General features: G+C 39.8%; 2 protein-coding genes across 2 annotated transcripts in view; one reads left to right on the top strand and one right to left on the bottom strand.

Annotated features, from left to right (window-relative positions):
* Positions 1-2,033: 2,033 nt before the first annotated feature.
* LOC124268452 lies at positions 2,034-5,664 on the top strand. The gene is made up of 4 exons (XM_046703412.1): positions 2,034-2,160; positions 2,549-2,617; positions 3,809-3,910; positions 5,544-5,664. Exons 1-4 carry the CDS (start codon positions 2,102-2,104, stop codon positions 5,656-5,658), a joined length of 345 nt encoding a protein of 114 aa, XP_046559368.1. The 5' UTR covers positions 2,034-2,101; the 3' UTR covers positions 5,659-5,664.
* A 9,993-nt stretch (positions 5,665-15,657) lies between these two features.
* LOC124268446 (polypeptide N-acetylgalactosaminyltransferase 2-like) overlaps positions 15,658-24,919 on the bottom strand; it is a 61,566-nt gene continuing 52,304 nt past the window's right edge. Inside the window, exon 14 of the mRNA XM_046703406.1 lies at positions 15,658-23,163. Coding sequence (XP_046559362.1) covers positions 23,005-23,163 — 159 coding nt within the window. The 3' untranslated portion in view covers positions 15,658-23,004. The remainder of the gene's footprint in view (positions 23,164-24,919) is intronic.

The following is a 24,919-nucleotide window of genomic DNA, read 5'->3' as shown; positions in this document are numbered from 1 at the left end:
GAACATATAACTCTAAACACGTATATCGTTAAACACATATAACACTAAGAACATATAACTCTAAACACGTATATCGTTAAACACATATAACACTAAGAACATATAACTCTAAACACGTATATAAAACACATATAACATCGACATATAACATATCGTTAAACACATATAACACTCAAAACATATAACTCTAAACACGTATATCGTTAAACACATATAACACTAAGAGCATATAACTCTATAACACGTATATCGTTAAACACATATAACACTAACAGAACATATAACTCTAAACACGTATATCGTTAAACACATATAACACTCAGAACATATAACTCTAAACACGTATATCGTTAAACACATATAACACTCAGAACATATAACTCTAAACACGTATATCGTTAAACACATATAACACTAAGAGCATATAACTCTAAACACGTATATCGTTAAACACATATAACACTCAGAACGTATAACTCTAAACACGTATACCGTTAAACACATATAACACTCAAAACATATAACTCTAAACACGTATATCGTTAAACACATATAACACTAAGAACATATAACTCTAAACACGTATATCGTTAAACACATATAACACTCAGAACATATAACTCTAAACACGTATATCGTTAAACACATATAACACTCAGAACATATAACTCTAAACACGTATATCGTTAAACACATATAACACTAAGAGCATATAACTCACGTATATCGTTAAACATATAACACTAAGAACATATAACTCTATATCGTTAAACACATATAACACTCAGAACATATAACTCTAAACACGTATATCGTTAAACACATATAACACTAGAACATATAACTCTAAACACGTATATCGTTAAACACATATAACACTCAGAGCATATAACTCTAAACACGTATATCGTTAAACACATATAAGCACACTCAGAACATAAACACTAAACACATATATCGTTAAACACATAAACACTCAGAACATATAACTCGTATATAAACACATATAACACTCAGAACATATAACTCTAAACACGTATATCGTTAAACACATATAACACTAAGAGCATATAACTCTAAACACGTATATATCGTTAAACACACATATAACACTATAACACTCAGAACATATAACTCTAAACACGTATATCGTTAAACACATATAACACTCAGAGCATATAACTCTAAACACGTATATCGTTAAACACATATAACACTCAGAACATATAACTCTAAACACGTATATCGTTAAACACATATAACACTCAAAACATATAACTCTAAACACGTATATCGTTAAACACATATAACACTAAGAACGCATATAACTCTAAACACGTATATCGTTAAACACATATAACACTAAGACATATAACTCTAAACACGTATATCGTTAAACACATATATAGAACATATAACTCTAAACACGTATATCGTTAAACACATATAACACTCAGAACGTATAACTCTAAACGTTAAACACATATAACACTCAGAACATATAACATATAACTCTAAACACGTATATCGTTAAACACATATAACACTAAGAGCATATAACTCTAAACACGTATATCGTTAAACACATATAACACTAAGAGCATATAACTCTAAACACGTATATCGTTAAACACATATAACACTCAGAACATATAACTCTAAACACGTATATCGTTAAACACACAAGAGCATAACACTCAGAACATATAACTCTAAACACGTATATCGTATAACTCTACACATATCGTAACACATAACACTCAGAGCATATAACTCTGAACTCATACATATATATATACCCATTGCACATAAAACTATTGTATAATTTTAAACACATATAACTGAAAGCACAAATAAGTCTGAACACATATAAAACTAAACATTCGTAACACCGAACACACCATGACACTAAATCATCCAGCCCTGCAGTAAAGGTGGTGTTTTCACCTGATCGTGACAACTGATTTGCCCAGAAACATCCCACCGAAACCTGATGTTGCACTATAACAAATATCATGCTTTGTCGTGAGGTGTTATATCCTGATCGTGTAATACAGGTGCTCAACATACATTGCACACGGTCAGTTTCCCCATCAGCATCATGTGGACGCACCTGTTTCTGGCTCTGCTCTTGTTCACCTATGTAGGAGCATTGAAAGGGTAACTCTGATTTCATGTTTAATTCTTTGAAGCCATGAAACGATCTGGAAAACAACAGTTGTAATGTCTGTACCGACGTTTCTACAGGTACGATGCCCTTTCCAGTTTTGTAATGTCTGTACCGACGTTTCTACGGGTACGATGCCCTTTCCAGTTTACAGTTGTAATGTCTGTACCGACGTTTCTACAGGTACGATGCCCTTTCCAGCTTCTAAATGCATATTCCAGACTTCATTTACTTTCCTACATTAACTTCATGCATACATCATACACTTTAACACACAAGCTGGCACATTATCTATAGAGTATCTGATACTGCCACAATATGTGCGCCCTGTCCGTGTGTAGCGTGTATCATGTGATATTGATGTTTTGTTCACATCCACAGGAACGTGTGTTCTCGTACAGTTGCGAAGTACAGAAAGGTGCGTCGATGTGCCTACCGGACCTGGCAAGGGTATTTCATTTTTCTTCATCTACAGATTTATTAAAATAGGAGAAGCGTGGTATACATATACATATGATAAAGTATCGTACATTGCTTAATGCTGTGATGTTACAATTGTAATATAATGCATTTATCACCCATACAAATCCGTGGAACAAAAAAATGCATAATTATGAATGTAGGTGCGTACATATTTGTAGCCACAAGCCAGAAAAACTACTGGGAGGGAATATAATAAGTATAATATGGGTGGGAATTAAAACAACCTGCTACTCTGCCATGCGGGCAAACGGCGGCCGTAAACTACGACATCTGCTGGTGCAAGAAGAGGGAATAACTCCTGTTTAACGCCAATACAGATGTGTGTGTGTGTGTGTGTGTGTGTGTGTGTGTGTGTGTGTGTGTGTGTGTGTGTGTGTGTGTGTGTGTGTGTGTGTGTGTGTGTGTGTGTGTGTGTGTGTTTTAATCCCAATTACATCAAAATACATGTTATACCACAATAAGACCAAACACACCGCGGGCTACAAAACAGTGGTTGTCGGACGGTAATGTTGAAGTTTTAGACTGGCCCAGCTACAGTCCAGATCGTAACCCTATTGAGAATGTGTGGGGACCAATGAAGGTCAGGATAAACCATATTGAGCATATAATAATATTGAGCATATGAAGAAAGAAATGGTGGAAATATTGGGATACGCTGTCACTATTTTCCTAGTACCCCGGCAGCATGTAATTGAAATGTACAAGCTGTGGCTGATAAAACTTGTTCAGGGACGTACTGTACCCCTAGTCTCTTGAAAAGGTTTCTTCGCTGACAGCAATTCACGAACCGACAGTAACGTCGTATGCCCTCCCGACGCTGGCCAGCAGCCTAACGGAGAGTTTGATTCGTGTCATTTAAAATCAATGTTTTCAGGAATGTGAATGATTTATTTCAAAGGCCACTGACCATTACAAAAATAAACAAAATAGTCATCAAAATTGATGTATTTTTGATGCATTCTTTCGATGGATTCCTGACAGACGCAAGTGTCTAACATAACTGTTTAATATTCAGGCATATAGCAGTGTTTGACCTCGAAATAGAAACTTTGTGAGCTATTTCAAGATGAAAAGATAATGATTAGTCATCAGTTATGTCATTGTTTGAAAATAGCTCTAAAATATCATTGATAGGAACACTTATTTTCATACTTCCAGGTGTCGTTATTACAGATACTACTGGGTCCCTGAATACACCACCATCTACTTCTGTTGTCAGGGATGGAGGCATTCGGGAGATTACAACTGTAATGAAAGGGTAGGTGATGGAACACAGTATATATGTAGCAGTTTGTCATACTCATCGTCCATCTGTAAATACACAGTGAGCACAGGATAATTCCTCAAGATAGTCATTGATGTTTGTTTTCCTTGTTTAACACCGTGCTCAGCAACATTGTGGCTACACTCTGGAAATGATCGAGTCTGGAACAGACAATCCAGTGATTAACATTACAAAGCATCACTTTACCCAAACTGGATACGACCACATGCATCCACCAAGGCAGCAAGCCTGACCGCAAGATCCCGTTCCGAAGACCAATCCATATCCGAATCTTTAAGGGGTAGTCAGTGAATATTTCTTTGAGAGGCATTTTAGAAGTTGTATAGATGAAGGAAAACCAAGTTCTATGGATTGTCAACTTCTTTATTGCACACACTATGCAGCTATGCATATATTCTCCATGTAACAACTCTTTGTATCACTTGCTTGATGACGGTGTTAAAGTACTGTCGGAAATAGAAAAAAACTGTTTTTTTCGCATTGATATCTACAATTTATGTAGTTAATAGTGTAAGTGTGAAATATCTGTTGAACTTAGTTCGGCCTAACTACAGTCTCAGTGGTAGGGGATAGGAAACGTAGAAAAAGGACTTTACTGAGGAGAGATTAGTGCAGAAATGAGAAATTCGGGTTTTTTCAAAGTCCAAAGCGACTTATTTGGAACAGACCATGGCTTTAAGCAAATTAGTGTGCGATGATATTATATTACAAAGGACAATTTTTTAATGTCCATTTTGAAATTAAACTTAGCTTCATTATAAACGGTAGCTAACATAAACAATAATAACTTTACTACGGAAACCATGAAGGAGGTCGCGGCCATGCAGTCTCACTATCACTAGAAAAAGAAACCGGTAGGAGGGATAGTCTCAAATGCAAAACCAAGACGGGTGTTTCTGACGGTAGTTGGGGTCGGGCTTGGGGATAGAGATATTAGCTAAGATTAGATAACCAGTAGAGACATATTCAATACACATGAAAAAGCATAAAAGATATTTGAGATGACCCTTGTGTCTGTGGGCAGCACGTGCATTTCATGCCAAGTGAGTTGACGGTCCGTTGTCATACCTGGCTGAGCGACCTAATTGCCATCTATAATCTGATCTATTGTTTTCAGCAGCTGTTCGTATTTTGTCTAAGTTTTGCCCGATTTTACGAGTAAACATGCTTTTCTGGATATCTTATTACGCATCCCACTGAACGCCCAGTTAGGCCGATGTGGGTTATTTCGACATATGCTATTTGCAATTGTGTAAATTTTCCAATAGTACCTACACCGAACCTTCGCACCCATTGCAATAAAGAAGTTGACTATCCAGAGAACTTGGTTTTCCTTAAGAAATGAATTTCACATTGTGGTGGTTTACTGGAGTATGGTGCAAGTTAAAGTCGTCTAAATGTCGGAGCTTGCTGGCCATGTGATCAGCAATTAGACCAATCAAATCACTGGAGATACCTTAAACTTCAAAAAGTACGATACTCAAGTTTATCCCTTCTAGAAGCTGTTTCGAGAGGCATGATTATTGAGTCAGCAGAATACTAACGACTTCTAGAGATCTAGTTGATTCTATTTTGTCATGATTGTAAACTCTATAATGCTGTACTTATTCCTGGTTCCTGGTCGGTGAACCACAGAAGATGGAACAGTGCCAGCGCCTTCTCTGTCTTTATTGTACTGATACTGGCAATAAAAAACATCCATGGAAGATGTGAGAGTATTTGACAATCATTTCTGATATGAGCAGAGCTGTCACTCAGTGGTTACAAACAATGTCATGGAATACAGTGCTAAAGTTTAGTGTTACACTGACGTTCATAGGATAGAGGGTCTGTCCGGAGAGAGAGAGAGAGAGAGCGACGCCGGGGGTTCGATCCCAGGCCGGTACAAACCGAAAGACCTCAAAAGCAGCTTGTTGTCCGACATAAGGGGAAAATAGGGACTTATCGGCTCACAGTCAAAATTATGTCTCTGAGGGTTAAGGTGTGTAGTGTTTAATAGGGATTTAGGGGCAGTGAATGGGTACCTGGTAGTATAGTGTGAGAAGGTAATGTTATTTAATGTTGTTAAATACAGGTTGAAATGGATGCAATAAAGGAACAGGCAGGTGGGTTAGGTTCGCAATCATTCCGGCAGGGACCTCGCACACTGCATATGGAGCCAAAATACAATCAGTCAACAGATTTCGAAGAACATTAAGACCCCTTATGACTGTGTGTGTGCGTACGTGTGCGTGCGAGCGTGTGTGTGTGTGTGTGTGTGTGTGTGTGCGTGCGTGCGCGTGCGTGCGTGCGTGTGGCGGGGTGCGTGCGTGGCTGTGTGTTCGTGGTTGATGGAATCTAAGGATAACATGCTTACATTTCAATTTAATGAAAATGATACAGTTTTGAACCTTGCCCCAGATGAGCTTTAGTGATGGGTTTATTTTTACGCCACACTCAGCAATATTCCGACTATATGGCGACTGCCCAAGATGAAGAGTGGGCCACTAGCGAACCTTTTATAAACACATGGATGAGGTGTCTCGGCATTATAGCTATCCTGCTGCATGGGTCTGTATTATATAGTGATTTCACTGCATTTATAACAAACAAGGTCAGATTTGTCGGCCTGTATGCGTCTCAGGATACATATGGGTCTGTTCTAAACAATGTCATATAAATCCTCATTATTTTATCATCATTCTTATTGCAGCTCTGAATTCCGCCAGCATGGTAAATAACTATCCGTTGAAGTAAATAGCGATGTTTTGAGTATTTTATTTAAAAACTGACTTGTAGGAACGAATTTGAGCCTTTGAGCTTTAAGTCTTTTGGTGATAAAATATGTAAAGCACCTTTTTAGAAGCAACACCATATAGATTGGTTTTGTTTGGCCAGTATTCAGTGACGGCGTCATGTAACGTGGACATGTTTCCGGTGCGAGTCTCACGCTGATGCGAGGCTTCATGCAGCTGGTATCATCTCACACCTCATACCGGAACTAGCAGCTATATCCCTGATATTCCTCACGTGTAACACCGTGTCGCATTAGAAATTACACAGGTTGAGCTATGGTGTTTATCACTTGTGTGTTTGGTGTGAGACTGTTCACACCGGCACAGAACACGATGCATCTGTGTCTGATTATCCAGCGTAGTGTAACTCCATTCTATACTTAATAAAAGTAGAGGATCATGAAATATGTATATAAACATGTGTGTAATAATTTTCACGAACAGAAGTCCTGAATTAATTTCCAAAATATGTCACCATCTTTACAACTTTAAATTAATTCTATATATTACAATAGTTTCCTCATATATTAGTCCATGCAGGTAGCAAAGGAACTGTAAGTCCTCATGGTGCCTAGAAAGGTGATCTTCATGGAATCCTATGCAATAAATTTCTTATCTTATTTTATCTTATCTTATCTAAACACTAAGTATTAGAACAAAGATAAGTAGTGACGACAAACATTGTTTTGAGTGAGTATAGTTTTACGCCGTAATCAGCAATATTCAGCTATACTCCTCACAAAAACTTAAGCAACAAATATTGTCAGTGTGATATCTTTATCAATCTCGATAGCGATTTTTGCCGACATGTTACTGAAAGGTAAATATTCAAAGAATACATAATCTTTAGTGACTGTCAAATTGATTTATCTGATAACATTGACAACATCACCCGAACACAACCACCATCAGAAACAACATGCGAAATGTGTGGCATGAATGTGCTCCACTCTTCACGCATGCACACAGATTGGTTTAAACCTAGGTGTAATCATTCCTCTGGTACAACACGCGGGTCCTAAAAATAACTTCATTTTTATGGATGATAATGCCCGTCCATGGATGATAATGCCCGAGAAAGAGTTGTTTACGATGTTGTTTAGATCAACAACATCTCACATATGGACTGGCTTGCAAGGTCACTTGATCTTAATCCCATGCTTGGGGCATTATTGGAAGTCGTGTTTACGGTCTCCATGTTCACCCCCCGACTCTGGATGAGGTGAGGTGAAATTGGGTTTTACGTCGTACTTGAGAATATTTCGCTCATATGACGACGTGCATGCGTGTGTATGTGTATGTGCGGCTGCTTGTACTAGCCCAGACTTAAGCTGGTTTTAGAGTGCTAGCCCACTGAGATACCATGCCGCAGTGAAGCATGAATACCCCACTCAGACACATTATACTGCCTCCGAGCCGACCAGTCCTTGTTGTACCCATTAATGCCGAGCACCAGACAGACACCAACAAGTACCATATTTTAACGTCTTTTGGTATGACGCGACCGGGGATCGAACCCGCGACCTTCCGCTCTCCGGGCGGACGCTCTAACCACTACACCACGGATGCGGTCGAGTCTGGATGACCTTGAGTAGGCGTTACAGAGAGAATGGCAGAACATTCCACAACAGCAACCTTAAAAGCTCATTTGGTCAATGCAAATACGTGTAGAAGCTTGCATTTGTGCTCATGGTGATCATACGTGTTACTGAGCACTGCTTCACTGTCCAAAACTGACTTGAACCTTAATGTTAACATTTTGCTCCATCAATGCTACACATTTTGCACGACTGTTTCACGGCTACATGCTTTTGATGATTTGTATGTCTATCATTGCTCAATACCATTTCATTTCATTTTGTTAATCGTGTGGACATACGTTTCACCTTTCTATTGCATCATTCCATGATTTGGAATTTCAATAATGTAATTTTCTGAATAAAATTGATATTTTATACTTATCCTGACTCATGCTCTTTTGCTTGTCTTCTTCTTCTTACGAACATAGTGGAACACTTGTATCTCCCTAATTGAAGCTCCCTTCAATGTAAAATCACTAATTAGTACTCACCACGAGTTGCCTCCCTCTTCCTTAGCGCGGGAAAGGAGGCGCCACCCTCTGGCCTCATGCTTCACTCTCTCCTGATATAGCGAGCCCAACACTTGAATTTACAGGGAAATCCAAAGTGTTATGTGGGGAAGATGGGAGGGCTTACCTCATGAGTCAGGATAAGTATAAAATATCAATTTTATTCAGAAAATTACATATTTTTCCTTATCCTGACTCATGCTCTTTTGCTTGTAGAATCCTACGGAAACGGAGGTGGGAAAATCAGAATACTTTGGATTTAAACAATTAGTGATTTATATATACATGTAATAACCCCCTACGGGAACTTCATAATGGCACTGAATTAGGATAATTCCTGCTACTATAAACCATAAGTTTACCAGCTGCCATAGATGGGGTACTACAATAATATACTATGATAATAGCAGTAATGATATAAAAAACGACTCCAATTGGAGAGGCTACCCAACTGTACATAAACATCAGTACTGGGCTTAAGACTAAGTAGACTTAAGATATGTATATAATTAGCCCTAAAACTCCGTAGAGTTACAAGCTAAATGATACTGGTATGATATATACATAATAATCTCGTGAGACTATGTCTCATCGTCTACGAGGGACTGTCAACTGCTGTGCGAGGACCATGGGACCGAAATGGTGAATTTCTGACATCCTGGCTGCCGTTGCTAGGGATAACAGGAACAATGTTTTCTGTGAGAGAAATTCAAAAGTTGTTGATTCCAGTGGTTCATAAGCCTCACTTGTGAGGTGTTGGAGCACTATATTTAGATCCCATGCTGGAGCGCGGAACTTCTGTTTCTGATCCTCCAATCGGAATGCACGTAGTAAGGCCAGTAACTCTGGTGTTTTGGTCAACTTGACACCCGTTCTCATAGTTATCACAGAACTAAGCGCGGCAAGATATGTTGACAATGTCGAGCCTTTTAAATGTTTATTTTGGCATAAGTAACACAGATAGTCAGCCACTTGTGGATGTGTAGCATTTCTCGCTGTAAATCCCTTTTTAGCTGCGTAAGTTTCGAAGCTGTGCCACTTGTCGTCGTACAAGTTACGTGTAGAATAGCGTAAGCAAGTGTGACTGCTTTCGCCGCTCTGGCTGAATAACCTCTCTTGTTTAGACACACTTTAATACAGTCCATACGTGAAGTTGGAATGCTTCTGTGTTTCCGTGCGCTTGTTTGGTGTGAGGATGTATTAGTAGATTCGAGCGCTTTGGTAGCTCTAGTGTTGGTTGTCCGATTTCTTGAATTAGAATGGGAAACCACGTTCTCGCTGGCCAGTAGGGCACGACCAAAATCAGTTGGAGGCTCTGTGTTTGTCTGATTTTCTGTAACACTTGTGGGATTAACGCTGGAGGCGGAAACGCGTACGCGTTGAGGACTTCCCAGGATATGCTTAGAGCGTCCGTTGCCCACGCTTGTGGATCCGGGACTGGTGATACGAATGTTGTTAGCTGATTGTTGAAGCGAGTGGCGAATAGATGTGGATGGAGCATCCATTCTGTCGGTGACGGTAGATGTGGCCGAGAGACTGCGTCTTCTAGTACATTCTTGGCTCCGGGAATGTGACATGCTCTGACATGTAAGTTGAGATCGTCGATTAGATCAAACAGTTGAAAGCATAAAGTCAATAGGTTTAGTGATCTCGTTGAGCCTTGTTTGTTTACATAAAACGCCACTGTTGAGTTGTCGGTGTGAATCATCAGATGCGCCTTCTGTAGAATGGTGCTCCAATGTAGTATGGCGTTGATTACAGCTTTCATCTCTAGCATGTTTATGTGGAGCTTGTTTTCTTGCTGATTCCATAACCCTGATGCCCGTCCGGTTGGCGAGATGAGCTCCCCAACCTTGGAGCGACGCGTCTACATTGAGATGGGTTTTGAATTCCGGCTCTGTTAAATAAATGCCTTCACAGACATTCGACCTCCTGGTCCACCATAGTAGATGAGGTCTGATGTGTTTCGGTAGACTGAATGGTTGTAGGTCGTCGAGATGAGCGTTGATGAAGACCTGTAACGGACGTAACTGTAGTCTGCCTCTGACAGTCATGTCTTGGGCTGACGTGAGGAAACCAGACAGACTCTGCCATTGTCGTAGTGGTAGCGGAGAGAGTAAGGCTTGTGGGATGGTCTGTTGGATCTTGAGCCATCGGTCTTCTGGTACGACGATACGGTTCAGTGTCGTGATAAATTGAATGCCTAGAAACTGCAGATCTTGCGTTGGTACTAGGTCCGACTTGAGTAGATTTACTAACCATCCTAGCTGTGTTAGTAGCTTAATGATGAAGTTTAACTGTAGTTTGAGATGCTGTGGATCTTGATCTACTTGTATCCCGTCGTCGAGGTAAAACGCACTGCGTAGCCCTAGACGATGTAGGTAAGTGACGATAGGTTTCGTTACTCTTGTGAATAACCAGGGGGCCGATGATATTCCAAATGGGAGTACTTTCCATTGATAATTCAGCCCGTCTAGTGCAAACCGTAGGTATTCCTGGATTCGGGATGTATCGGGATGTGTAGATAGGCATCCTGCAGATCTATACTGGCCATGTAGTCCATGGGACGAATTAGGTGCCGTAGTTGAGGTAGATGTATCATGCGAAAAGTTGGCGGTTTGCGTAGATAATCTCTGTTGAATGTGCTCATGTTGTTAATAAGTCTGTATTTCTCCTTGGAGTTTTTCTTGGGCACAAGGAAAACTGGGGAGTAGAAGCCTGGTTCGATGTTTACTTGATCTAGTACTTCTGTGGCCTGCTTGGTTAGGAGAGATGTAACATCCTCTCTTAACTTTGGTAGTTGATGGCGCCTGGAAGTCGAACTTGTGAGGGTTGACTGTCAGCGTAGGCGTGGCCTGTAGTTGGATACGATATCCGTGTTGAAGAATGTTGGAGACATATGGGTCTTGTAACATTCCCCAGTTCTCCCAGTGCAGTTGAAGGCGTCCACCCACTTGTGACGGTTGTACTGGAACGGCTGGGGGTGGAAGACTCCAGTCGTTCCCGAACCTGTCTTTCATCGTTTATAGTTGCGGGAACCTCTGGGTGCCCTGCCTCTTCCTGATCCTCCTCTGTAGTTGCCATATTGGCAACGAAAAGAATCTTTTCCTCTGGAGCTGGCCATCTTCCTATCCCGTGCTTTCTGTAATCCAGTGAATTTAGATTTCCCTGAATACCTCTGTGAAGTCTGCCTGATGACGCTGGCTAGCGTGTCCATCGACTTTATCATAAGGACTTCTCTAGAATCCTTGGTGACTTCCTTAGAGACTTTGTCTATTCCTCCGTTGAAGATGGATGGCGTAGACCACGGGGCTGTGTAGAGTGGAGCTGTAAACTGCTCACCCCAGCTGCAGGAAGCGAGGAGGCCTTGACGACGAGCCAGGGTTAGTGCTGCAGAGACTGATGTGAGATGATCCATTAGAAACGGCTGGTCCTTCTTTTGCATAAGTAGGGCCGAGTAGACCATTCTGTCATCCTCAGATGTCGAATCTCGAAATCTGGATATAAGAGTCTCATTGATCGTTCTAGATCTATTAAGGCCGAAGAACATTCACCTTGTCATGGTCTCGATCTGAACCAGCTTGCGATCGTCAATCTTATAGTTGTTATTCTTGACATCGTTGATCACTTTGTAGTTGTCATCGATCTCTTGTGCCTTGAAAAAGGGGTCCATATTATGAGTTGCAAACTTCTTAGCGTTGAACTGTGGTAAGTGTGGCGCTTGGACTTTAGTGGCTTTATGGAAGGCTGTGTCCAGATTCTGTGGGACCGTAGCAATCGGGTCGATCGGGGGTAGGGTGATGTTATCTGCATCGTCCTCCCTCATCACGTAAGTGTGTGCCGGATTACCGTTCTTAGGCGGTGAGGCTAGGTCTAGGTTATTCACCATCCAATAGCGTATCTCAGCGTCTGAGAATATGATGCCTCCATGATCTTCTATAACGGGATCGGTTATAAGAGGTTGATGCTCTTCCGATGGTGACCTGTATGGATCTATCTCTGTGCAGGATGACGACACCGGAGACCTGACTGGGGACTTCCGTGAAGACTTGTGCGGCAAACGGTGTGGTGACCTGCAAGGCGATCGGCGAGGTGGACGACGAGGTGATCGGCATGGAGAACGGCGAGGAAATCGTCTTGGTGAACGAGCTGACGAGCTGTGTCTAAATGGTGACCTTCGCGGTGATCTATGTGGCGAACGTTGATAGCTTCGCAAAGCTCTTGGAGAATCCCTCGATGGCCTTCTAGACGAAGATGGCTCAAGGCCCCAGGTAAATGACGATCTAGACGTCCTTCGTGAAGGCCTTCGCGAAGGCTGTACATCTGGGTCCTTCGCCAAGGTGGTCTGTGACATCCTTCGCGGAGGTGGCATCGTAGTGGCCTCTACGTTGACAGGGGGTCCCTCTGGGGTGTCGTCTACGTTGGAGCCTTCGCGAAGGCTCAGGCTCTGGGCTGGTTGTCTCTCCAGTCTGTATCGGTCCTCCATCATCTTCATGATCTGCCGCATCAGGTCGTCTGGGACGGTCTGTGAAGATGTAGTCGGTGCCCTCTCTGCGTTGGTAACGACGGGGCCCTCAGGAAGATCGTCAGACATCAGCGTTGGTACATCAGGCTGCATGGCGATCTGCGCTGACATCACTGTTGCCGACACCGGTCGTTTCTTGTGGCGTAGATCGGGTATGATGATCGGCTGATCATCATACAGGCCCAGTTCTGCGGCGGGAACAATCTCGGCTGAGAAGGTTCTAGACTTCGTTGATTTCCCCTTGGAGGTAGACGCTGCCCTGGGGGTACGGAGTCTGCGTTGAGATGATGTCGAAACCCTCTTAGACTTTGGCTGCGACGACGGGATGTCTGGGGATGCAGGACGCTTCATGGAGACGGCGGACTGCGTCCCACGCCTCTCCTCGGAGGGTAACTCTAGCGGAACACCAGACGAGAGGGGGTCGTCCGACAGCAGCTGACTGGCTAGGGGTTCCGATGTATCGGCCATGGCTAAACCTTGTTTGCGTGATCTATCTGCTGCACGTCTCAAGACGCAAAGATAATATTTATTAAATGCAGAATTAGACAGATTAATACAATAACTGCAACGTGAAGAAAACGCACATGGCGTAGTACAGCTAGGGCATATTAAATGCGGATCAGCAGCAGAAAAACGTAATCTACAAATAGTACAGATTTTCATCAACGTAAACTAGCTGAACAAACACGGCGTCCCGTGAATAAACAGCAGAAAATACGATAATTATCAAAACAAAATTGCAGAAGGATACTAGCTACACCTCTATAGAAGACTATAAGAGGTAATAAACTAAGAATAATCAAAGGATATAGTGTGTAGGGAGACACAGGCGCTCTCACATCCTGCTCACTGGGCGAAGAAGGAGAGAGTGAAGCATGAGGCCAGAGGGTGGCGCCTCCTTTCCCGCGCTAAGGAAGAGGGAGGCAACTCGTGGTGAGTACTAATTAGTGATTTTACATTGAAGGGAGATTCAATTAGGGAGATACAAATGTTCCACTATGTTCGTAAGAAGAAGAAGACAAGCAAAAGAGCATGAGTCAGGATAAGGAACAATAATGACAATGTAATGAGACTACAAATTTGTGTTGCTTAAAGGTCACATGCAACGTAAAACACAACTTTGCAGATTCTGATACCTTTCGGTATGGACATAACGAAACAAAGCGTCAAAATGCAAATTCAACTTATAAAGTTGAAAAATAACTGGCCAAATCAAAACAATTTTCCAGTTTTCTGAATACGGGTTTCAACAGCTGGGCTGCGCCATAGAGCTAGGTCAATCTTGGACGGCTGTCTGGTGAATACAAAGGCTTTGTGAGCTATTTTCATAATGTTTTGTTGATATCCAAGTCAGCGTATGTTATGACACTAAATAAACTGATATAATTTCATTTGTCTATTTCACTACACGATCACTTTCTCAGTTCGAGTGGCCTCTTTTAGAGTTGACAAGCTAACTGGATATAGATATTCCTTGAAAACTCAATGTCTTTTTTTGACACCTGTGTGTCTGCCTGCCTGTCTGCTAATGGCAATATTCAATACCAACTGCTTCGATACACCACATAATAACTTAACACCAATAAGGCTATACACCATGTATTTATGGCGAAGTTCGTGTACATTATGTAATTACACAGACAGGCAGGTATACTTGGACATGCTATGATGTCTGTTGATTGCAAAATGTTATACACAAAAATGAGCATGTATTTACAAAACATAACTTTCTATATATACACACACAATTAGCCGCGGTGTAATTCACTGAGTGCACATTTTGATACTTGCTTCGAAGGTAAACCCAAGTACAAAATATTGCAATTTGCTCGGTTTATTTGTTTTTTCATAATCAGAATGCATATTATATGTCATGAAGAAGTTCTTGTAATTATGTTTGATTTTTTGGTTATTGAGGAGTTCAGCGTTTCATCTTCAATCACCGTAACATGTGTCAACCAAGTCATTGACATCCCGAATTCATTCTACATATGTATTTGGCGTGTGAACAGGCAAGGCAGTTATGACACTCATTCAAATTGATTCCGATTCTGTAACATTAATCATATCTTATGACACTCATTCAAATACGAGTCTGTAAATTATCATATCTGGAGTCCGATGGTTCACAGCATGACCTGTTTTACTGATCAGTGAGACCAGTTGACAACAGGATACCAACCAAGTCTCCAGTCAGCCTGACCAAGCGATCTAATTGTCCCTTTACAACCAGCTCACGTTGCTGGGTACCTGGGGTTCCAGCCCTGAATCCATGCAGAAAGTGAAGCCCCCATGCTACAGCTTCCCTTTAACAACCAGCTAAAACAAGAGGCATTAATTATCATAAATTTTATTTCTGGTAAAATCGTTTGTTGACTCTGTCTACCATAGGTAGTGAGCCATAGCAATGTACAAGACACAGCTAATTAATACAAATTGATGAAAGCCATGGGCAATTGCAAAATACTGATTGCAGGTATTCCATCAATCAACATTCTTGGCTCAACATTGATATCCAATAACCATCAACAGTGACATACAATCACCCAATCTAAGACCCTTTAACTAATATTTCAATCAGTTCAGATTAACATAGAATAAAGCTCTCTGAATACATTTATCACATATGGCAGACCGTCATCCTCAGGATCAATCTTGACCCTAAGGAACAGGAATATATACAATGATTTTCATTATGTCAAATGCCATTTAAAAATATGAATATTAAAAAGATAATTGTAGATACGTTGTGAATAATATTGTTCAACATTCAATAATTAACTTAATTCAAGACAATATTTGATTTTCTAAAAAGCCCTTACAGAAAGTAGACATTCTGAATCAGGTTACTGTGTCTTGAGGAGATAGTCAACTTGTTGCACTTAAGCACACATATTATTAGAGTCTCAATAGGAAAATTATCTCAAGTTCCAAATATATAAATGAACTATAGTTAACAGTCAATATTCTTTCAATTTGAAATAAGACATCCATTAAACTTGCAAACACATTATCAAATTGAAGTTTTGAAAAGAAACGATAAAAATGAAGTTCCATACAATATATCTACTAAAGTTTCAAACTGGCACTCAAAATAAGGATTCAGAAAGATTACCAGACTGAATTTCAGAGATAAAGGAAGAGGATTTTGAAAAATAAAAGTTTCTTATGCATTCCATTTGTACTGTGACAGATTGACCCATCTTGAAGATCACTGCTTCCTGGTCTACCTGTACATACCTGAGGATCCCTGCACTTTGCCACATAGGAACCTATTGCATTAAAACATTCAACACCGCCCATACCACTCAACATTCACACACCCATAGCCACATGACACACTAGCTACTGCCTCTACTGGAACAGCTGACACACAGACTAGATTAGTATTGCATAATCTTTCATATTTGTACTGGAATCACACAAAATTACAAACACCACTGATTTCATGAAACACACTGAATATTATTGAATACAAATAATACTGGAAACTCTCAGTATTTCAGAATTGTAACTGGTATGTACACAGAATAACTGTACAATCTGTCTCGACTGACATCAGGATCAGTGTGAGGGGACAGAGATTATTACAACCCAACCAATCCACATCAACAGACAAGCATACTACAAGCACTAGAACTAACATATCTTCATAGTTATCGAAACTATCCTAAAAATAAAGCACAGAAATTGTACATGAACAGTTGTATGATGAATAATGTGGACTACAAGAAGTGAGGAACGGATGGTCTGATGATGTCTTCCTTGGTGACTGGGCTGTTGCAGCTTGAGCAGCAAGACCTCCACATCATGGAGATGTTGCAACAAAGTGATGCACAGTGATCCACGTTCCTGTAGATGACTGACCTTGTTATGTTATCATTGGAAACTAATCACTGGTATGAGACAGAACTGATTATATGTGTATATTTAATATGCAGTACATATTATGTACAATGTTTTGGCTTAGAATGGAAGAAACAACTGTGCTGTTGTATCCATGGCCATCATAGAAGACCGGTATCTACAAGGAACTAGTCAACCAGTCAACCAATACTATGATATATTGATTGATTAACTACCTTGTGCAACCTGGGAAACAAGCATCACTTGTCCTGCACTATGCATTCAGGACTGACAGAGGTAAAGTAGTGGTTGATTATGTGAACATTAATCCTACTATTACAGTATGTCATGTACCCAGCCTGAACTCACCGATACTTTGTCTTCTGAGGTAGCTTCTTTACAAACTCTCCATCCAGTGTGACCATGCAATCCCCAATTAAACACACAAGGTGTATTGCACAGACTAAACATGGGAGACATTACACACTTAATAAAAGGCCAAAAACTAATTATGGTCCCATTGGCGTTCATTAACTCAAGAAGGACTGGTTCTGTTGTCGGATTCCTCTCGCATGTTTCAAAGACATCATCAATAAGAAGACGGTATAGATTACAAAACAGTATGATCATAATTTACATTATGTACTGATCATTATTCAACTACCCATTCCATAATATTTACTTACAGAAGTCTTAAAAAGGATTCCATTAATTGGCGAATAAACATGTTTACAGAAGAAAATGTATTAAAAGAAAAGTACAATTTTAAAAATTGTAATTTTAAAAAGTTTAATAGAAATGAAATGAAATAAATATTAAAGTACCTCTCTCTTTTTAGGCTTCGATACCATTAAAATTTATATTACTTTTAGGCTTAGATATCATTAAAATTTATATTGCCTAAATATATACACTTACAAAATTAGCGGAATGTCTTGAGCCTGAATGCATATACCATTTCCTGCAGCATTCTCAAAGCTGACCAGTTTTGAGTACCTGGACAATGAACAGCGTCTGGCATATCCAGGTACTGGCACTGTGGGTTTTTTTCCATGTGCCATGTGTAGTTTGAAATTTGAGTAAAACACTGCATGCGAGTGTGAATGGAAGGTACCATTATGCTGGCATGACACACATCACTGTCAGTTCTTGTCAGATCAGCAGATGAACATCCTACATCCAATCCATGTCAGAGAGGAGTTTGAAAAAATGCTGATTCCTCATGTTTTGAGCTGAACAGTGTCAAAATGCCTCACTGATGTGTCCGATATACATACAAAGCTAACTGCTCTGTTTTAATCCTGCTTATAGGTCACAAACGTTTCCTTAGGCATGTACAGAGAGCACTGCTTTAAGGTATTTCACGTTCAACAAAAATATTTGCACTTAAACAGAGAGTGCATAATTTTGGCTTTTCTAACTTGCTGCTTATCTTTCAGCCATGAGTGCAAGCACACCATGCTTAGTTGTGTTTACCGTTGCTTTTTTTCTAAATTGCTGCTAAGGTTCCCAACAGGCTAAACACAATTCACAACAGTGCCAACTGAGGCTTATCCAAGCTTACTCTTCCAATAATCATTTCAAGCACACAAAGATGAATGGTGCGTAATGGCGATTTCCGAGATAGGTAAAATTCTAAAAAATATTTCAAGTTGATAGAACTATCTACAGTTTATAAACCCCTTCATACAAACAACATCCAGATTACAGCTATGCTTAAACAACGTTCAGCATGCACAATACAAATCTATAACTGTACACCTCTCACACCAACATTATCAGCATGTCATGAACGTCAGACTGTTTGGCACAAAATGTAGTTCACTGTTTATAAAATCTAGTATGAAAAACATGCTTTCCAAATAAATATATCACAATAGACAGCAGTGTAGAGCATCATGTACATTGCGGAGGAAGACTGTCGGGTGGCGTCCTCACGATCTGTCTCGGTACACCCTGTAAAGTGACCAAACTCAGGCAAGTGTCCAAGGCAGCCAACTGAACCTACAGCTAATCGTCAAGGAGGATACATTTTCACAGTTCTGGACCATATAACAGTTTGTATTTGCAGAGTAAAACTGGAATTTCAACCATTGCCTGTCATCCAAATTTCTCTTGAGAGGCGAACAAGGGGATAAATGTTACTTTGACAGCTTTGTGTTACACCCAGACATATGAGCTTAATGTGGGACCTATCTGAAGCAACAAGGACCAGATACCACTGTACTGAACTCTGAAGAACAGGGAAATTGTTTGAATTTAAAACCATGGTCCTAAGATACGGAAAGGGTCAACGAAGGACATTGTTGTTGGTTTCAACAGTCTATCTGTTATACTTCAACATGTCAGCAAGCTGTTGGAGGACGCTGGGAGAGATGCCACATTTCATTTGTGTCTCAGGGAGTTAAGTCCACACATTGACGCATGGTGATTTTGACACTTTGCACATGTTAGGTTTCAATTGCATTTTCAAATGCTACAAACAATATGTTTCACATCATTTTTAAGAGACAGACTAGCCTGGGACAGTCGGACACAATCAATCTCAGATGAATGCTGAGTGTGCTTTCCCTAAACTGTTTAAACATTCAGATCATAGTCAGAGGAGTTCTAATTCTCCACTATGACTGTCTTTAAAAATACATAGTCATTACCAGAAAACCTTACTGACAGACAATACATAAGTTAAGGGTTATTAGTTTGGATCACTTTAGGGTTTGTACACTTCGCAATTGGTTGCAGACCAAGAGGCACATCCTTATTTGCAAATGTAAATGATTATAAAACAGACAAGAGTACAACATACAATTACTACAGCTGAGACATAACCCAAGTTTCTACATTATGCTTGTACACATGCCAAGGTAAATGACTGGGATGGCTGGGTTTATCAACACACATGCAATAACCATCACCATAACAATCGCCTTCACCTGGCACTGAGGTGACCTTGACATGACTATCTGATGTAGGGCTATGTTAGAGACGGAGGGAACTAACTGCACTCCCATGGAGTACTAAAATGACACTTCCTTGAGGGGAATAGGGATTCAAAGTAGAATTTATATTCAATTCTATTCATCTCAAAAGTAAAGTTCCTCCCCCGTCCAGCTAAACGGTGAAAATTTGAAAGAAATAACATTACCATGACAACAATGGTGCCATAACCTACAAGGAAGGTTTTATTGCTTTGAACTGTAAACCCTGTTAGCATTATTTGGGGGATAGAAAACTTCAAGACCAATGAGCACTCCCATCCACCAAACTTATGGATTTAAGGAATGGGCCGCACACACTGTAGGGGGAATTGAACGTAGGTCCTTCATTGTCACCAGTGAACACTTCAGCCTGTAGGCCCATCACCTACCATGTCACAGAGCTGAAGTAAACTTCATCTCTAACCACAGGCACTGGTAATAAAGTCTACATCCTTGTCATGGACCGTATATATATATATAACAGCAGATTATTTAAGGCTATCTTCTATTTCTACCCTACTGCATACATCACTGATATGTTGATGTTCGTTACTCTTGCAATGAATGTTGTGATCAATATTCAATTCAGCCCCGTTAATTAAAATTTGCTTCATAGGAAATCATTATTAAGTCTAGGTAATAAAATACCGATGTATGTTTATCTAATCATGACAGCTGTGATTAGTATTCAATTCAGCCCCCTGTTAATTAAAATTTGCCTAATTAGCAAAAACATGATTATACATGATGATAATGATGGTACAACTATCTCAACACAATCTAACATACTTTTTGTAACACAATCATTAAATTAAAACATCATGTAAATCAACAATAAATCACATTTGAATATACAAGTATATAAAATATATCTCAGGTCTCACCTCTGTACCGGACACAGTGTAATTATGGTCAAGTCCAGGGGCGTTTGGCTATATCTCTAATACTTTAGGTATTTGGTAAGGACAGTTTTCATTAATGGAGTGTGGCTACACTGCTACCAGAGTCTCCAACTACTAACTCTACAACACCTTGTGTATACTCTATATACTACTCCGAAATAGTTCAAGAGCACCCAATTTGTTTCACGTGCCATGAAAAATTAACTGTAGTCATAACAAAGAAATCTCATTTTCTTTAAATTCTTTTGAGTAGCACATTCCAAACTAAACACATCTTATAAGGCTGACATTAAGACACACATTAACAACACACTTCCTTCTGTATCGCAGGTTTCACAATCAGTGTATCTGTAAGTCGGCTGGTCTATAAATGTTGGAACTAAAACATTTCCTTCTGTATCGCAGGTTTCACAAACACTTTATCCGTAAGTCAGCTGGTCTATAAATGTTGGAACTAAAACATTTCCTTCTGTATCGCAGGTTTCACAATCAGTGTATCTGTAAGTCGGCTGGTCTATAAATGTTGGAACTAAAACATTTCCTTCTGTATCGCAGGTTTCACAAACACTTTATCCGTAAGTCGGCTGGTCTATAAATGTTGGAACTAAAACATTTCCTTCTAAATCGCACATTTCACAAACACTGTAAGTCAGCTGGTCTATAAATGTTGGAACTAAAATGGAATGAACAACTGTCAAGTAAAACTGTTTTTTTTCGGAGAAATGTTAAGGTTGTCATGTCAGAATAAACTGGTGCAATTGTACTCTGAAATAGTGATCGTAACATATCCTGCAAACAACACAAGTATTTATTGCCTCATGACTTGGCTGCATCATTCAGGCCTACTTTCTGTCACGATCGGACATGGACAAAGAGACACAACTGAACAAACATCCTGAGACTGTCTTCTGCTCGCATGACTACAAACACTCCTTAAAATACAAGACTAATTACAAAAGAAACATCAAAATCTAATTAAAAACTGACATAAATATTATATACGTTCCATCAAAAAGGTCATGATGTCATGGTAGCATTAAGTTAAGACATGATTACATTTATAATATATGTATATTTCTCATGTAACCATGGTAACTGGATCATATACATTATTTTGATTTCTAAATGTTTGGTATCACATATTGAGCAGTTACTTCACATTAACAACATAGTGTTCATTTGCATTGTACATGACATTGTGCCATTAAAAGTATCATGCTCTACATTACAGTATTCAACCAAATAAGTGGCCCCACCCCAATGCCATCCTCATTATGACATTGGACTAATAGATTGTGATACATCCTCATTGATTATGGTGATGATAGGCATGATTCTAGCCAACATAATTCCTGTCACACAATTCTTTCTCCAGCAAGCCAATGATCTCTCCAGCAAGCCAATGATCTCTCAATCAAGCCAATGCTTACCGGTACTTTATTCAGGTAACATACTAAGCCATCGTGTCAAAATCAGAATGAATGTGTGATACATCTTTCACATATGGTGTCATTGAGTATATTCTTATAACTGTAACACCCTCGGCACTTGCTAAGTTGAATACAGCATGTAGAAGTCTATCTTAAATAAACTTTCCTACAAAAAGATTTACAGCAAAAAATCCTATGAAATAAAATGGAGTACATGTATTAATATTAAAAAAAAGCTTCAAAACTGATAAAACTGGTGCTATGTAATATTTTGTTATGAAAGATTTCTATAAAAGATGATGTGCAAAGAAAGTAACAGATCTCATTCTGAACATTTCAGCATAAAGTTGTGGATTTCATTTTCGAGACAATAAAACAAGGTTGGTCTTCAACACAAATTAAAAGTAAGTAAAACCTCCATTACAACTAGTCAACATGACCAAACCAAAGCAAACCCAGAATATTGCATAGAGAGTTGGACACACAAAATACTAAATATTGCATGTGATGAAGTCCCCTCTGGAACTACCTCATCTGGTTTAAAGTAAAAGACCATTTTTGAGAGGTTGAGTCCGGATTACAGATGTTGGCAGTGAGACCTTTGGTCTGTACAACTTGACTGTCCAGACACAGATTGTGGCTCCTGTGTTTCAGCATTGTTTCCCCTTCAGTGCGATCCCATACCTGAAAAACATATGTATACCTCAGTTTGTGCTGCACCTTTATCTGTAGTGGGAAACACTCAAGCTAATAACCCAGGAAGTAACGTTAACCTCTTGACCCAGATGGTAACGTTAAGCTCTTGACCCAGATGGTAACGTTAAGCTCTTGACCCAGATAGTAACATTAAGCTTTTGACCCAGATAGTAACGTTAAGCTCTTGACCCAGATGGTAACGTTAAGCTCTTGACCCAGATGGTAACGTTAAGCTCTTGACCCAGATAGTAACATTAAGCTTTTGACCCAGATAGTAACGTTAAGCTCTTGACCCAGATGGTAATGTTAAGCTCTTGACCCAGATGGTAACGTTAAGCTCTTGACCCAGATAGTAATGTTCAGCTCTTGACCCAGATAGTAACATTAAGCTCTTGACCCAGATAGTAACGTTAAGCTCTTGACCCAGATGGTAACGTTAAGCTCTTGACCCAGATAGTAACATTAAGCTCTTGACCCAGATAGAAACGTTAAGCTCTTGATCCAGATAGTAACGTTAAGCTCTTGACCCAGATGGTAACGTTAAGCTCTTGACCCAGATAGTAATGTTAAGCTCTTGACCAAGATAGTAACATTAAGCTCTTGACCCAGGTAGTAACATTAAGCTCTTGACCCAGATAGTAACATTAAGCTCTTGACCCAGGTAGTAACATTAAGCTCTTGACCCAGATAGTAACATTAAGCTCTTGACCCAGATGGTAATGTTAAGCTCTTGACCCAGATGGTAACGTTAAGCTCTTGACCCAGATAGTAACACTAATCTCTTGACCCAGATGGTAACGTTAAGCTCTTGACCCAGATAGTAACATTAAGCTCTTGACCCAGATAGTAACGTTAAGCTCTTGACCCAGATAGTAATGTTAAGCTCTTGACCAAGATAGTAATGTTAAGCTCTTGACCAAGATAGTAACATTAAGCTCTTGACCCAGATAGTAATGTTAAGCTCTTGACCAAGATAGTAACATTAAGCTCTTGACCCAGATGGTAACGTTAAGCTCTTGACCCAGATCGTAATGTTAAGCTCTTGACCAAGATAGTAATGTTAAGCTCTTGACCCAGATAGTAACATTAAGCTCTTGACCCAGATAGTAACGTTAAGCTCTTGACCAAGATAGTAATGTTAAGCTTTTGACCCAGATAGTAACGTTAAGCTCTTGACCCAGATAGTAATGTTAAGCTCTTGACCAAGATAGTAACATTAAGCTCTTGACCCAGGTAGTAACATTAAGCTCTTGACCCAGATAGTAACGTTAAGCTCTTGACCCAGATGGTAACGTTAAGCTCTTGACCCAGATAGTAACATTAAGCTCTTGACCCAGATAGTAACGTTAAGCTCTTGACCCAGATAGTAACGTTAAGCTCTTGACCCAGATAGTAACGTTAAGCTCTTGACCAAGATAGTAACATTAAGCTCTTGACCCAGGTAGTAACATTAAGCTCTTGACCCAGATAGTAACATTAAGCTCTTGACCCAGATAGTAACGTTAAGCTCTTGACCCAGATAGTAACATTAAGCTCTTGACCCAGATAGTAACATTAAGCTCTTGACCCAGATAGTAACATTAAGCTCTTGACCCAGATAGTAACGTTAAGCTCTTGACCCAGATGGTAACGTTAAGCTCTTGACCCAGATAGTAACATTAAGCTCTTGACCCAGGTAGTAACATTAAGCTCTTGACCCAGATAGTAACATTAAGCTCTTGACCCAGATAGTAACGTTAAGCTC

The sequence above is a fragment of the Haliotis rubra genome, unplaced genomic scaffold (genome assembly GCF_003918875.1).
Source record: "Haliotis rubra isolate DU_JTF1 unplaced genomic scaffold, ASM391887v1 Scf1380, whole genome shotgun sequence".
NCBI classification, from domain to species: domain Eukaryota; kingdom Metazoa; phylum Mollusca; class Gastropoda; order Lepetellida; family Haliotidae; genus Haliotis; species Haliotis rubra.
Note: the sequence above shows the minus strand (reverse complement) of the source record. Positions and strands in the feature narration are given on the sequence as shown.

Coding starts and splice junctions, on each gene's coding strand:
- LOC124268452 (XM_046703412.1), top strand. CDS start 2,102: ATGTGGACGCACCTGTTTCTGGCTCTGCTCTTGTTCACCTATGTAGGA. Junction 2,161..2,548: donor TATGTAGGAGCATTGAAAGG/GTAACTCTGATT, acceptor TCACATCCACAG/GAACGTGTGTTCTCGTACAG. Junction 3,911..5,543: donor TACAACTGTAATGAAAGGGT/AGGTGATGGAAC, acceptor TGCTGTACTTAT/TCCTGGTTCCTGGTCGGTGA.